This window comes from Amblyraja radiata, chromosome 11 (genome assembly GCF_010909765.2).
Source record: "Amblyraja radiata isolate CabotCenter1 chromosome 11, sAmbRad1.1.pri, whole genome shotgun sequence".
In the NCBI taxonomy this organism is placed as follows: domain Eukaryota; kingdom Metazoa; phylum Chordata; class Chondrichthyes; order Rajiformes; family Rajidae; genus Amblyraja; species Amblyraja radiata.
The window spans coordinates 55,082,094-55,096,085 of NC_045966.1; the positions used below are offsets into that span (position 1 = coordinate 55,082,094).

Here is a 13,992-nt window from a genome sequence, read left to right on the forward strand (position 1 = left end):
TCTCTCAGAATTTGTGTAGCTTCCACACATATGGAACAGCACTGCTGTGACCTAAAGTGTCTGAGAAAGAACTGCAGATGCTGGATTAAATTGAAGGTAGACACAAAATGCTGGAGTAACTCAGCAGGTGAGGCAGCATTTATGGAGAGCTAGTCCTACTGTCTCCGCCTACTTTCTATCTTTGTCTGGTCCCCCCACGGTCCTCCCCCGACATCAGCTTGAGGAAGGGTCTCGACACGAAACGTCACCCATTCCTTCTCTCCATAGATGCTGCCTCACCCGCTGAGTTACTCCAGCATTTTGTGTCTACTTACTGCTTTGACCTAATTCTCTTTGTCCTGTGTTCAGCTCTCACAGAGTGCTAGCGAGATCTACAGCACGTACCTATCCAGCAGCTCTGCCAGTCCCATCAACATTGACAGTCAGGCTCAACTGGAGGAAGATATCCTCAATGACCCCAGGTCCGATATGTTCAAAGCACAACAGCTCCAGGTACCGTATGCCAGTCCTCATCTTCCTCTGCTTCATGACCACGCATCCAATGGATTAAACTATCTCTTGCATCTGCATTCGCAGAGTCAACAGCCTCAGGAGGTGCTTGTTTGGAAAGCTGCTTGTTACACATGTAACTTGACTGGTGGCTGAAAGTATTTTGAAAGTATCTTGAATTTATATTGCTTTTCCTACTTCAATGTTTCACAGCAAAGAAGCATTTTTGACGTATAACTATTCTCAAACTCAAGTGTTTAATTGTCATAAGTACTGACAATGGGACAATGAAATTCATGCTAGCAGCAGCATCACAGACCTGTAAACATCGTACAAATAGATAATGTATATTAAGATAAGATAATGTACAATAGATAATGCTTAATAAGCAAAAAATCTATAAATTAATAACCAAGTGTAAGAATATATCCGTTCTTGGTGCCACCAAAGATCGTCTATCAAAGTTCACACGTGCAGATTTGGGTAGGTCATGGTTTTCAAACTCCCATACCTTTCGATGTTCGGAGCAAATGAGAGTGTGGCCAGGCTGATGTTCCTTGATAACATTGGCTGCCTTTTTGAGGCTGTGCCTCCTAAAGATGCCTTTGATAGTGGGGGGGTCAATAATGTTATGGACTGAGTAGTGTCTATCACTCTCTGTAAGCTCCCGCATTTCACTGCCTAACCACGCTGCGGTGCAACCAGTCAATATGCTCTCTACCAAACACATGTAGCATTTCTAAAGTGTATTCATCAACATGCTTTGCCACAGAAGGCTGTGGAGGCCAAGTCAATTGATATTTTTAAGGTGGAGATAGATAGATTCTTTATTAGTATGGGTGTCACGGGCTATGGGGAGAAGGCAGGAGAATGGGGTGAGGAGGGAGAGATAGATCAGCCATGATTACATGGTGGAGTAGGCTGGATGGGCTGAATGGCCTAATTTTGCTCCTGCCACATGACCTTATGACTCTAAGACATACCAAATGTTCTCATTCTTCTAATGAAGCCAAGGTACACAACTATGTGCTGGTCCAATGAATAACAATGAGATAATACCTGTTTAATCTACTTGACTGATGTTGGTTTGGGAATGAATAGTGGCAAGGAAATTAAGAAGAACTCACCAACTCTCCTTTAAAGTACTGGCATGGGGATTTTTTATATCCTTTGGACCATGATGTAGCATCTCACCTGCAAGTGTGGCATCTCCACCAGTGCAGCACTACCCCAGTACTGCCAGAGGGTGAGCACAAATCTCATGAACATCCCAGAAGAAAAGTGATAGTGGTGTGTCGGAATAAAATCTTCTGCCTCTTCACTTTAGAGTTGATTCACTAAAGGCAAATTGTCTGTTGTTTTTGTCTAGAAGGAGGAACAAATATAAGTATTAATGTTTGACTTAATTTGCCCATCATAGGTTATCCGACTTATTCCTGTGATCACCTTTGTAAACCTCCTCTGGACCCTCTCCAGAGCCAACACATCCTTCCTCAGATATGGTGCCCAAAATTGCTCACAATATTCCAAATGCAGCCTGACCAGCGCCTCTTTGAGCCTCTGCATTACATCCCTAATTTTTGATACAAGCCCTCTAGAAATAATGCTAGCATTGCATTTGCTTTCTTTACTACCAATTTGACTTGCAGATTAACTTTTTGGGAATCCTGTACCAGCACTCCCAAGTCCCTTTGCACCTCCGATTTCCGGATTCTTTCCCCATTTAGAAAATATAATCTATGCCTTTATTCCTACTCCCAAAATGCATGACACCTCACTTTGCTACACTATATTCTATCTGCCACTTCTCTGCCCAACCTTCCAACCTGTCCAAGTCCTTCTGCACAGTCCCTGTTTTCTCTACAGTACCGGCCCCTCCATCTATTTTCGTATCATCAGCAAATTTGGTCACAAAGCTTTCAATCCCCTCATCCAAATCATCAATATACAACTTGAAGAGTAGCGGCCCCACGACCGAGCCCTGCGGAACCATCACATCTATGCTGACTCACGGATCAATCCCATTCCCATTAATGTTTCATGTTACCTCTACTCCTCACCTTCCCATCAGGTCTGTAGAGACAATTTACAATGACCAATTATTCCACCAAGCTGGAAAGTGGGACAAAATTGGATCGTCCCAAATAGTCACAGGGGGAATGTGCAAATCACACAGAGAATGCTGAGGGCAGGAATGAACTCTGGATCACTGCAACTGAGAATCAACAGCACTCCATCAAGTGCCACCATCCCATCCCATTAGTACAGGTTTACCACCAATTTTCCAGCAATGTCCTTTAATCCAGACAAAATACAAAAATGCACTTCAAATCTCTCTCTCCCCCCCCCCCCCCCCCCTTCCGTAAGTCCCCTAAAAATATGGTGCCGAGGCCATGTGAGGTGGCTGACCTGTATATCCATATTCTCATTTGCATTTAGCATCCATTTCCAAAGACAAATATCTACCTTTCCATCTTTGAACTTGAATCTGCATCATCACATTCTATACCATAAATAGTTGTAGATGATGTAACCTTAGAGATGCTTGATCTTGGGTTTGCTGCATTGATCTGTAATACCTCTCCTTAGATCTTTAACCTGATGAAGTTTGACAGCTACACCCGTTTTGTGAAGTCTCCACTTTACCAGCAATGCGTGCTGGCAGAAGTAGAGGGTCGCTCTCTCCTTGGCGGTAGCTCCCTGAGAGGAAGCACATCCTTTGATTCCAAACATGACCAGGAAAGCTCCAAGAAGGTGAGGCTCTGCTGCACTCCAGGATAATCCGGGGGCTTTGACTCTGACATCGGGAGGAGAGCAGGGGAGAGATAAGACTTTGCCTTCCATCACAGTGAGGATGAGATTCACTGTGATGGATGTTTGTGTAAATTGTGTTGTGTCTTGGTTCTTTTTCTTGTGGGTATGACTGCAGAAACCAAATTTTGTTTGAACCTCAAGAGGTTCAAATGATAACAAATAAATTGTATTGTATTGTATTGTATGTACCATATGTTATGCTATAGAGTCTGAAGATGGGTCTCGACTCGAAACGTCACCCATTCCTTCTCTCCAGAGATGCTGCCTGTCCCGCTGAGTTACTCCAGTATTTTGTGCCTATCTTCGGTGTAAACCAACATCTGCAGTTTCTTCCTACACTTATGTATTGATCTCTAATCTACTGAATTGCCTCACTGAAAGGAGACCTCTGCAGTTTTCCAATCTGTTGGCACTTAATTTGTAGATTCCACTGCACAGAGGCTGAGATCACTTACTGATGGCTTTCAATGTCCTGAACCATTGTCTTGTTAGTTTTGTTTAGAGATAGGCCCTTTTGCTCACTGATTCTGCTCCAACCAGTGATGCCCATACACTAGCACTGTCCTACGCATTAGGGGCAATTTACAATCTTTACCAAAGCCACTTTACCTACAAATCTCTCCGTCTTTGGAGTGTGGGAGGAAACCTTAGCACCTGGGGGAAACCCACGAGGTCAAGGGAAGAATGTACAAACTCAGTACAGACAGCACCCGTAGTCAGGATCGAACCCAGGTCTCTGGCAATGTAAGGCAACAACTATCCTGCTGTGCCACCGTACTGCCCATCCTGAAGAGGAAGTTCTGGTATCTCATGGGTTTGACATGGATGAGATGACATGCCTTGGGCTGATTTCATCTCATGTCATGCATTGTGAGATCTGAATTGGTCCCCCAGCTGAGATTACCTCTAATCAGTCTTTTTTGGGATGTTTCCACCTGTATCTTGAAGAAGGGGACAGAGCTACAAAGTAAGGGGCCAGTAATTTAAAACTGAGGTGTGCAGAAAGTTATTCTTTCAGACAGTGCAGAAGTTTTGGAATTATCTCACCCTGAAGGTGGTGGTGGACAGATCATTAAGTAATATTAAGATGAAGATCAAATATGTAAACAATTGAAGCACTTGTTATGGGGAGTGACAGTTTAGGGAATAAACTGAAGGTTCTAGGAATACAGAAGAGTAGTTGAGGCCATCATGGAATGGCCATCATTACATTGAATGGCAGAGCAGGCTTGAGAGACTGAGAACCCATTCTCCTAATTTCTAGTGTTCTTGTCTTCTTTGTTGGTCCTCATCCAGAACTTCAAGCATGTAATAATTTCATGGTCAATCACATGAGAGTGTCCCTCGGGTGAAAGGAGCAATGAGATCCTTGAAAAAATCATTATCTTCTCGGTTAATGAACATACGTCTGTGCATTACAAAGCATTGGAGTGACTCAATGGGTCAGGCAGCGTCTACAAAGATAATGGATAGACAATGTTATGTATCCAGACCCTTCTCCAAATTGATGAAGAGTCATAACCCAAAAAACATTGTTTGTTCATTTCAACCCCCCCCCCCCCCCCCCTCCTCATTATCTCTAATACATGTGGTGGACAAATCTGCTGACCATGGAGCAGGTACATAGTAGATATAAGATAGCTTAGCCTCCCAAGAATGAGTCAGCAGGATGATAACTACAATGACATGTCTCTTACTGCCACCAAACAGAAGCAGAAACTGAAGCCGGGAAAGTCTTTCAGCAGCCTTCGACAGGAGAGCTACATAAGAACCGGAGCAAACCTGCAAAATAAGCCGTGGACGAGCACAAGCAAATTAAGCCGGAGAAAAGAGAAAGGAGACTCCTTGGGAGGTCAGACAAACAATGGAAAAGTGTAAACCAATGAAAACTAAGTTGTAATGGCATCAATATGAAGGTTGGCAATGTTAATTAACAGATGCAGGATGTTTTAATAAGGCACTCTAACATGTAAGAGGATGCTGAAGGTGTGTTAAGGCCCTGTCCCACTTGCCGATTTTTACTGCGACTGCTGGCATAATTGACTGACGTATCAGATCACCGAAAAAATTGTGGTGTGACACGGCATGACGCGGCTTGTGGACATTTGACGCGCGGTGTTTTTTCAAGTGCCGCAACATTTTTTTGTCGCCGCTCGATTTTGAAATGTTCAAAATCTTTTGGTGACACTGAAATGACGCTGGCAGTCGCCGAAAAACTCGCCAAGTAGGACAGGCCCTTTAGGATTCTCCCATTATTTAACAAACATTGGCATCTTTGAGTAAGGAGCCTGTCCCACTTGGCGATTTTTTTCGGCGACTGCTGGCGTCATATCAGTGTCGCCAAAAGATTTTGAACATTTCAAAATCCAGCGTCGACAAAAAATGTTGTGATTCATGAAAAAAACACCGCGTGGCAATACGTCATCACGCCGTGTCACAGGCGCATCAAGCCGCAAATTTTCGGTGACCTGAGACGTTAGTCAATGATGCCGGCAGTCGCCGAAAAAATAGCCAAGTGGGACAGGCCCTTAAGAATAAGTAGGAGAAATGCACCCTTGATTGATGCCATTGAACATGCAATGCCGAAACTGCTGCACGATGTGTTTTGCTTCATTAAAGTCGTTTGTTTCCATATCGTGAGTTTGATCCAGTAGTTCCACACTGCCAGCAGGGTCAGACAATAGTAAGTTCTAATTTGTGAGTGTGCGTATTCCAAATTTCTGCCATTGTTATCCTTTTCTGCAAATGATAGCACTAAATTGTATTTCAGTTTGACAACGGCCTGCTACTCTAGTACTGATCCAAAAATTCCTGACAGCAAACATTGGCACACTGATGGATAACTTATAGCACTGCCTCATATCTTGACACTGAAACTGAACTTGATTCTTACCAGTCATAACTGAATAGCACTTTGGGTAGTTTGAATTATCATCTCTGTTGCTACATTGAAAAGACCTACCTACTCCTAAAACGATTAGTTTTATTACCATAAGAGCAATCGCACCAAAGTTTATATGGCAGTACCTTCCAGAACACAATGCTCACCACATATAATTCTAAGGCCAACAGGGGAGGCATTCCATCTTGGTACTATTTCAATGTTCCAGAATTATTAATCTCAAACTCCCTACTCAAATGAATTGCAGAATCGATCTCACCTCACCTACTGCATAAGTTTATGGTTTAACACAGCAGAACATGTTCATAAGTTCATAAGAGTTAGGAACAGAATTAGGCCATTCAGCTCATCAAGTCTACTCCGCCATTCAATCATGGCTGATCTATCTCTCACTTATAACCCCATTCTCCTGCCTTCTCCCCATAACCCCTGACATAACCCTAACCAAGAATCTATCGCTGCTTTAACGATATCCATTGACTTGGCCTCCACAGCATTCTGTGGCAATGAAGTCCACTGATTCACCACCCTCTGACTAAAGTAATTCTCCCTCATCTCCTTCCAAAAGGAACGTCCTTTAATTCTGAGGCTAAGACCTCTAGTCCTGGACTCTCCCACGATTGGAAACATCATCTCCACATCCACTCTATCCAGGCCTTTCACTATTTGTTGGCATTACCTCATCATGGTTGCTACCCCATCTAGATTTGTACCACATAGTTATTCTTTTTTTTTTCTTTGTTTCAAGTATTTATCTAATTTCTTTCTGATGGTTATTATTAAATCTGCCTCAACCCCTACTTCAAGCAGGGACCAACATCGGTGAACCCAAACTTTTCCTCAGTGACGTTTTCTGCTCAAGAACATTTATTCCAATGAAATAAATGTTTCCATATTTAATTGATTGGTACTGGCTCGCTGGAGGTGTGAGACAACATCTCTACCAACTGTGCATCCATGTGAGGCAACATCTCTGCTAGTCGTTCCACTATTCCTCTCATACATGTCTGTGGCAGGTGTAATAATAGAGATTGAAGCCTTAACACACATGCTAAAGTGATAGTCGCCCCACCATCCACTTTGTACAAGATATCTTAATTTGATGAAGATTAAGGATTGATTCTGTGGCATGATCTTGTGGTCTAGGAAACCAGATGGTCAGCACATCTACTGACTCCCTCCAAGAAGCTAGCTCAGGCACTTTCTGGCGCAGAAGCATTTTACATTGTGACTAACAAATCTCTCTACCTCACTTTTTTTTTTAGTGGATTTTTCAGAGAACAATGGTCTCTCCCTATCTCGTCGTGAATCTCAGGGATCTGTGTATTCCACAGCCAGCATGGAATTGGGCTACCTCAGCTTGACGAGTTCCAGAACTGAGGTATGACAGAGGAAAACGTAGCCTTGGTGACCGAGGTTAAATTATTCACCTGTACGGAATTGCAGCTGATGAGACTAATTATGGTGTAGTATTTCTGGCTCGGCTGCAATCAACAAAGCTTTTCAAACTGATTACCTGGTTAAGATTTCAACTCGATCTAATTTTTATAACTTATGAACCAGTGCAATCAGACTGCGTAATGAGAAAGAAAGTCATGATGAAATACTCTTATGTTTTTTGGAAGTGGCAGGTTGATCCTGTAATATGGCACAGCTAGAAATGAAACAGATGAGATTTTCAATCATTTTGCAGTCCACATCTTGGGAATGAACTGATTTTAAATAACTGAAAATGACTTTAAACCATCCACACAGAGCAATTTACTGGTTACAATTCCACAGTGCGCATTTTTCATGTTCAAGCTTTAAAAAAATGTCACAAAAAGAATAATTTAAAGAGATTATTTTACAGCTCAAAAAACATTAGTGCCAATGAACAATGCTGATTAATTTCCTTGTTGCTGGTTCCCAACATAATGTTTCTTTAACAAGTAAAAAATTCTAACAATTATCTTTCCCATTTATCCTTCTCATTTTAAACTGCATAGCATTCTTGCAAGGACTTACACCATCTTCAAGGCATCAAGGACTATCCTTAATGCTTGAAGAAAATGAAATAATAATACTTGAAGAAAATGAATAATAATGTTTTGTGTGCTGTCTGATTTTATTACTTCAGGAGATTATGCCAATGAGTTAGAATGGAATTCATTTACATAACCTATAGAACATAGGACATAGAACATCCAACATAGAAAAGATACAGTGAAGGAACAGACCCTTTGGCACACAATGTACGTGCCGAACATAATGCCACATTATACTAATGTCCTCTGACTTCATGTGATCCATATCCCTCCATTCCCTGCAAATGCATGTGTCTTTCTAATTTTCTTATCTGCCTCCACATCAAACTATGGCAGCACATTCACCACTCTGTGTAAAACAAAACTTGCCCTGCACATTTCCTTTAAATCTTGTCCCCCCATTCCTTCTATCCAGATATGCTGCCTGCTACTCTAGCATTTTAAATCTACAATGAAGAAGAATCCTGTTATCTAAATAGTGAGAAATTACAGATGGCAGAAAAAGAAGAGCAGGTGGTGATCATTCAGTCTCTTGAATCTGCTCTGCCATTTACCAATATCATAGCTGGACTTTCTATCTCAATGCCATATCCCCCCCCCCCCCCCCCCCCATATCCCTCAATTGGGGCTGTAAAGCTATCTACCTTTTTATTGGATGTCTTCTGCGACTTTACCTCCACAGCCTTGTATGCTGGAGAAACCCATTAGTTCACCACATTCAGTGAATAGCTCTTCCCTCGGTCTCCCTCAGTATCGCCTGCTGAAAGGTTTGACTACCCTAATGCATGGTTTTCGGAAGGCAAGGGAAAAGTAATGCAGAAGCAGGGAGGTTATTTTAGGCATTGGTGAGACCATACTTGGAGGAAATTGTCCTCCATATTTAAAAAAAAACGTTAATGCATTGGAAGCAGTTCAGAGATGCATTATACAAATGTATTATACAGATGTATTGACTTCAGAATTAAGGGACAGAAGTTTATGGGTAACATGAGGGGGAACTTCTTTACTCAGAGAGTGGTAGCGGTGTGGAATGAGCTTCCAGTGGAAGTGGTGGCGGCAGGTTCGTTGGTATCATTTAAAAATAAATTGGATAGGCATATGGATGAGAAGGGAATGAAGGGTTATGGTATGAGTACAGGCAGGTGGGACTAAGGGAAAAAAGTTGTTCGGCACGGACTTGCAGGGCCGAGATGGCCTGTTTCCGTGCTGTAATTGTTATATGGTTTATATGGTTATAAATGGAGTGGCTAGGGTGTTTTATAAGAAAGATTAGATGAGCCAGGATTACATTTATTGCAGTTTTGTAGAGTGAGAAGCAACTTGATTAAAACATATAAAAACTTGAAGGGTCGGTACATAATGTTTCATCTTGTGGGAGAATTTAGTTGGAATTAAAATAATAAGAAGTTGCCCATTTAAGACAGAGGTAAGATTAGTTTTTTTTTCCTCTTGGAGGATGACGCATCTTTAAGGAATACTCTTCCTTAAAAAAATAATAGACGCAGAGCCCTTGTTTGTTTCTAAGGCAGAGGTAGATAGATAGTCATAGAGTTATGGAGAAATGCAGCACAGATACAAATCACTTTGGAACATCGCCTCCGTGGCATCTGCAACCATCCATTTACACTAATCTCTTATAAACTCCCTCATCAACATCATCAACTCCACCCAATTCTATCACTCACCTACACACTCGGGGCAGTTTACATCAGCCAATCAACCTATTAACTTGCTCATCGTGAGGGAGGTTGGAGGAGAACAATGGACAATTGGGGAGGGTGGGAGAACAAATGACAATGGAGACCTGGCGTGGGGGCGGGAGGAAAACAAAAGGAGGAGCCGGCCAGCTTTGTAACTTTGTCAGCGCCGTAGGTGGCCGCTATTTGTATACATTGGGTATGCAAGCAAATAATTTTACTGTGCTTAGTCACATGTGACAATAAAGTATTTCATTCTATCTTTGATGAGTCTGAACACAATTTAAGCTGGAGTTGCCAAGTAGATCCAAATGAAGAGCTTGCACTATGGATATTAAGAAGTGTCGTAAAATTGGAGATTTGGAGTGTAGCCAGCTGATGGCACAGGTGGGAGTGAAAGGGGATCCAAAGTTGGAGGCTTCTCGGGCTAGAGGAAGCATTGCTACAGAGAGCGATTAATATTGCCGGTTGTGTGAACGGTTTCCAGCAAGGATTCCCAGAAAGACCATTGGATTGGGACATGGTAAATGGCGAGCGGTGGGAGTTTGATCACAATCCATTCTCTTGCTTGCAGAGTGAGAAGGCGACTGCGGAATCTGAAACAGAGCAGAAGGTGAAATACTGCTGTGTCTACCTGCCTGACAAAACTGCCTCCTTAGAAATAGTTCGGCCTGGGTTGACCATCCGAGACTTATTGTCTGGGATATGTGAAAGGCATGGAATTCCTTTGGCTGCCACAAGCATTTATCTTGCTGGAAGTGAGAAGGTAAGTTGGAATATGATTGTGCAGGCCATATAATTCCAGAGAGCTTCTCTGAGAGGCTTTGGACCAGGTGATTTCCTGGTGTATGCTTTGTAGAGGCTGACAGTTCCATGGTTGATTCATGAGAACAGAAATATATCATTCAATCACTTGAGCCTGCTCCACCATTCTAGAAGACTGTTATTCACCATAATTGGAGTTTCCTTTATCACCTTTTAATCCACGACCATGAACAATGTCCCACTGAGGTCGACTGGGAGAGCTGAGGTTTGGAAACACCATGACCTACAAGTAACCCTTGAAATTACACTTCACACTGACTAGGAAGTGTGTCACTGCTCTTTCATCGTCCCTCTGTCTAAATCATAGTAAGGAGCACCTTCAGGAGAGAGACTACTGTGGATCATTCTAACAGATACAGACAATAAGCATAATGTTGAGGCTATTAGTATTAGTTATAGGGGAGCAACTTTACCTGCTCTACTGCTGTGTGTCTAAGATATATTTAACTTCTTTCCGCCTCCTTCCTAATCTCAATAGTCTGCCCAGCTGTCGAGTTGTGTCTGACCTGTGAGCGCCTTCCTCGGTAATTTAACACTTCTCTTGAGCCACCGAAACACAGGATAAGTGAAGATTCCAAGCCTCTTGCATATCACGTTAAAAAGAAAGCATTCTTTCTCTGCTTGCTACAGTGCATAACCTTGACAAAGTATTATACCAATTATATATCTGAGCAATTGTTAGACACAAAACTGTTATAGAGAAAGTTCCTTGTCAAACACCCTGTTCCACCATTAACACAATTACCTGTGATTCCAACCTTTGTTCTTGCTGTAATTCCGCTTTTGTTCTGGTTTGTCATTGTGATAAAGCAGCTGGCCAGCTGGTATTTACCTACCAACCCACACATCTTTGGGTGTACGAGGGAATAGGGGTACCTGAAGGGAGTGCAAGGAGGCTGGAGGTCAGGATTGAACCTGAGTCACTGGAGCTACAAGACAACTACTGTACCAGCTGCACCACTGTGCTCAATCCAACATTGTTAATATTATCTTTTCTTATCATTTCGTTTTTGTATCTGAAACTGAAAAAAAAATGACAATATTCTCATCCAATGTCTCATCCAATTATTCCATGCAATAATTGCTGCACCACAATAATGGGAATCAGTGGTGTTAGCAAGTCTCAATGATGCCTACAATATGGAGAACACAAATAAACTTAAATAATTAGACCTATTTCCTATTTGCCTGCATGTTTATATTGAGAAAGTTCCCAACCCTCTTCAGTATTCCATTCTTGGTTATGTGGGCCTTTTCTTGTGGATTAACCTAGATATTGCATGTTGCTAAGTTACTTTGACATACGGACAGAGTGGAATGACTGATGATACCAGGTAATACACTTTATCCCTAATGTGTGCAAATAGGCGTGAAAATGAGCCCAGACTTGGTTAATGCTGCTTCTCCTGCCCATTTATCAAAGCCAACTTGCATGCCTCCTCGTGTCAGAGGAAGGTTTAACCATGGATCACCTCAACTACTCCTATCCACAAAAGCCTCATAATACTATGGTGCAGTTCCAAAGATCATAATTTCTGACTTCAGATATATCTTGTTTTAAGACCGTTTTTATTTTAAATTGCAGAAACCTCTCGTACTGGATCAAGATAGTATGATCTTGTGTGACAAGGAAGTTCGTGTTGAGAAGAAAGTATTATTTGAGTAAGTTACATATTAACATATGATCAATGGCATACTAGAATGTTAATTATTGGACATAGAGAAACCTCGATGGTAAAGAACTGGCAAGAATTATGGTTAGGAACTTCTGGTGTAGAAATTTTAATTGATGGAACCAGACGTGAATTGAATGTTGAATTCAGATAGGCCTGTTATAATTTATTCCCTAACCTATGTTGTTGGTGAATCTTTAAACCTCAAGTCTGGGGAGATTGTAAAGGGCCTAACCCACTATGGCGATCTAATTTGCGAGTTTAGAAGAGTTTGTGCTCGCCACAAACTCGCAGCATGGTCGACACTTGGTCCTAGGAGGTCACAGTAACTCTCCTTCATGCTCGAGAGAAGTTCCCGCATACTCACGGCCTCAGCATGTTGAACATTTTTCTGCGAGTAAAAATTGGTCAGCATGGTTCTTTTGAACTCGTAGTGCAGTGGTGTGGGGTCGTTAAGTAGTTATAGGCAATCGAGGTAGCTGTAGGCAATCTACTTTGCTGACCGGGCATTTTAATTTGCTCATTGGTGTTTTCAGAACCAAGGAAAACCGACCGGTAATGTTAAATGCCCCTAAATTTAATTAAAAGTTGTCTGGCTTCTTAAAAGTGTCTCCACTCCTTCTCCCCTGCCCCCTTCTCCCCTCCCCCATTCTCCAACCCCCCCCTTCTCCAACCCCCCCTTCTCCAACCCCCCCTTCTGAAAGACAGTTGCTGAAAAGTTGCGTAAGTGGGACAGGCCCTTTAAGTGCTGACTTAAATTCTTCTTCACATCTTTCCCTCTGATTCCTTTTCAGATTGGAACTTGTTCCAGTAAATCAAAAACTTTGGGTGACGGCAAAACCTACCAAAACAGTGTCCGAGGCTTTACAACCATTCCTGATGAAGTATAACTTAAACGCCAAGGAGCTGGAGGCAAGAATTGTACGTATCAACAAGGGTGAAACTTTCCATTTATATAGCATCTCACACTTCTTCAGGATACCCCAAAGTGGCTCAATTAATGATTTTGGACACAGACATGATGCTATGTAGGAAATATGACAATCCAGTTTCAGTCCAAACTGAACCATTATAGGTGTTCAATGAGTCAATAATACTGTATTGTCACATGTACCCACAGTCGGGATCGTACCCGGGTCTCCGGCGTTGCAAGCGCTGTAAGGCTGCAACTCTACCGCTGCACCACCGTGCCACCCTTACGGGATTGGGAACATATCCAGGAAATGAGTAGCATGCTGCTGATAATCTATCAGAATGTTCCCCTCTACGTGATTAGTGTGCAAGTTGGAAGCTGGTTGAGTCTCTGTATGTTCATAATCAGTTCATCATGTTCTTAAATGAAGTTAGGCATGGAATGCCCTTGGCTTGGAATTTGATGATGCTGAGTTAATTGGTGATAATTGGGTATCATTTACACATTTATATTTTGGATAAAATAAGATATCATTTCTTTTAACCTATGTAAAACAGAGCGGAGAGCCCCAACCTCTGAAAATGTACGACACTGTGTCCTGCCTGGATAGTCAGCGATTGATCCTTGACAGGATTAAGGGTATGTATCTTGT

The 13,992-nt window shown here is 42.1% G+C and overlaps 1 protein-coding gene across 1 annotated transcript in view; it reads left to right on the forward strand.

The window, feature by feature from the left end:
- Positions 1–13,992, forward strand: part of rgs14 (regulator of G protein signaling 14) — a 98,851-nt gene that overhangs the window by 73,869 nt on the left and 10,990 nt on the right. The window contains exons 5-12 of the mRNA XM_033029958.1: positions 349–492; positions 3,079–3,243; positions 5,020–5,155; positions 7,471–7,586; positions 10,504–10,695; positions 12,340–12,416; positions 13,222–13,348; positions 13,898–13,979. Coding sequence (XP_032885849.1) covers positions 349–492; positions 3,079–3,243; positions 5,020–5,155; positions 7,471–7,586; positions 10,504–10,695; positions 12,340–12,416; positions 13,222–13,348; positions 13,898–13,979 — 1,039 coding nt within the window. The remainder of the gene's footprint in view (positions 1–348; positions 493–3,078; positions 3,244–5,019; positions 5,156–7,470; positions 7,587–10,503; positions 10,696–12,339; positions 12,417–13,221; positions 13,349–13,897; positions 13,980–13,992) is intronic.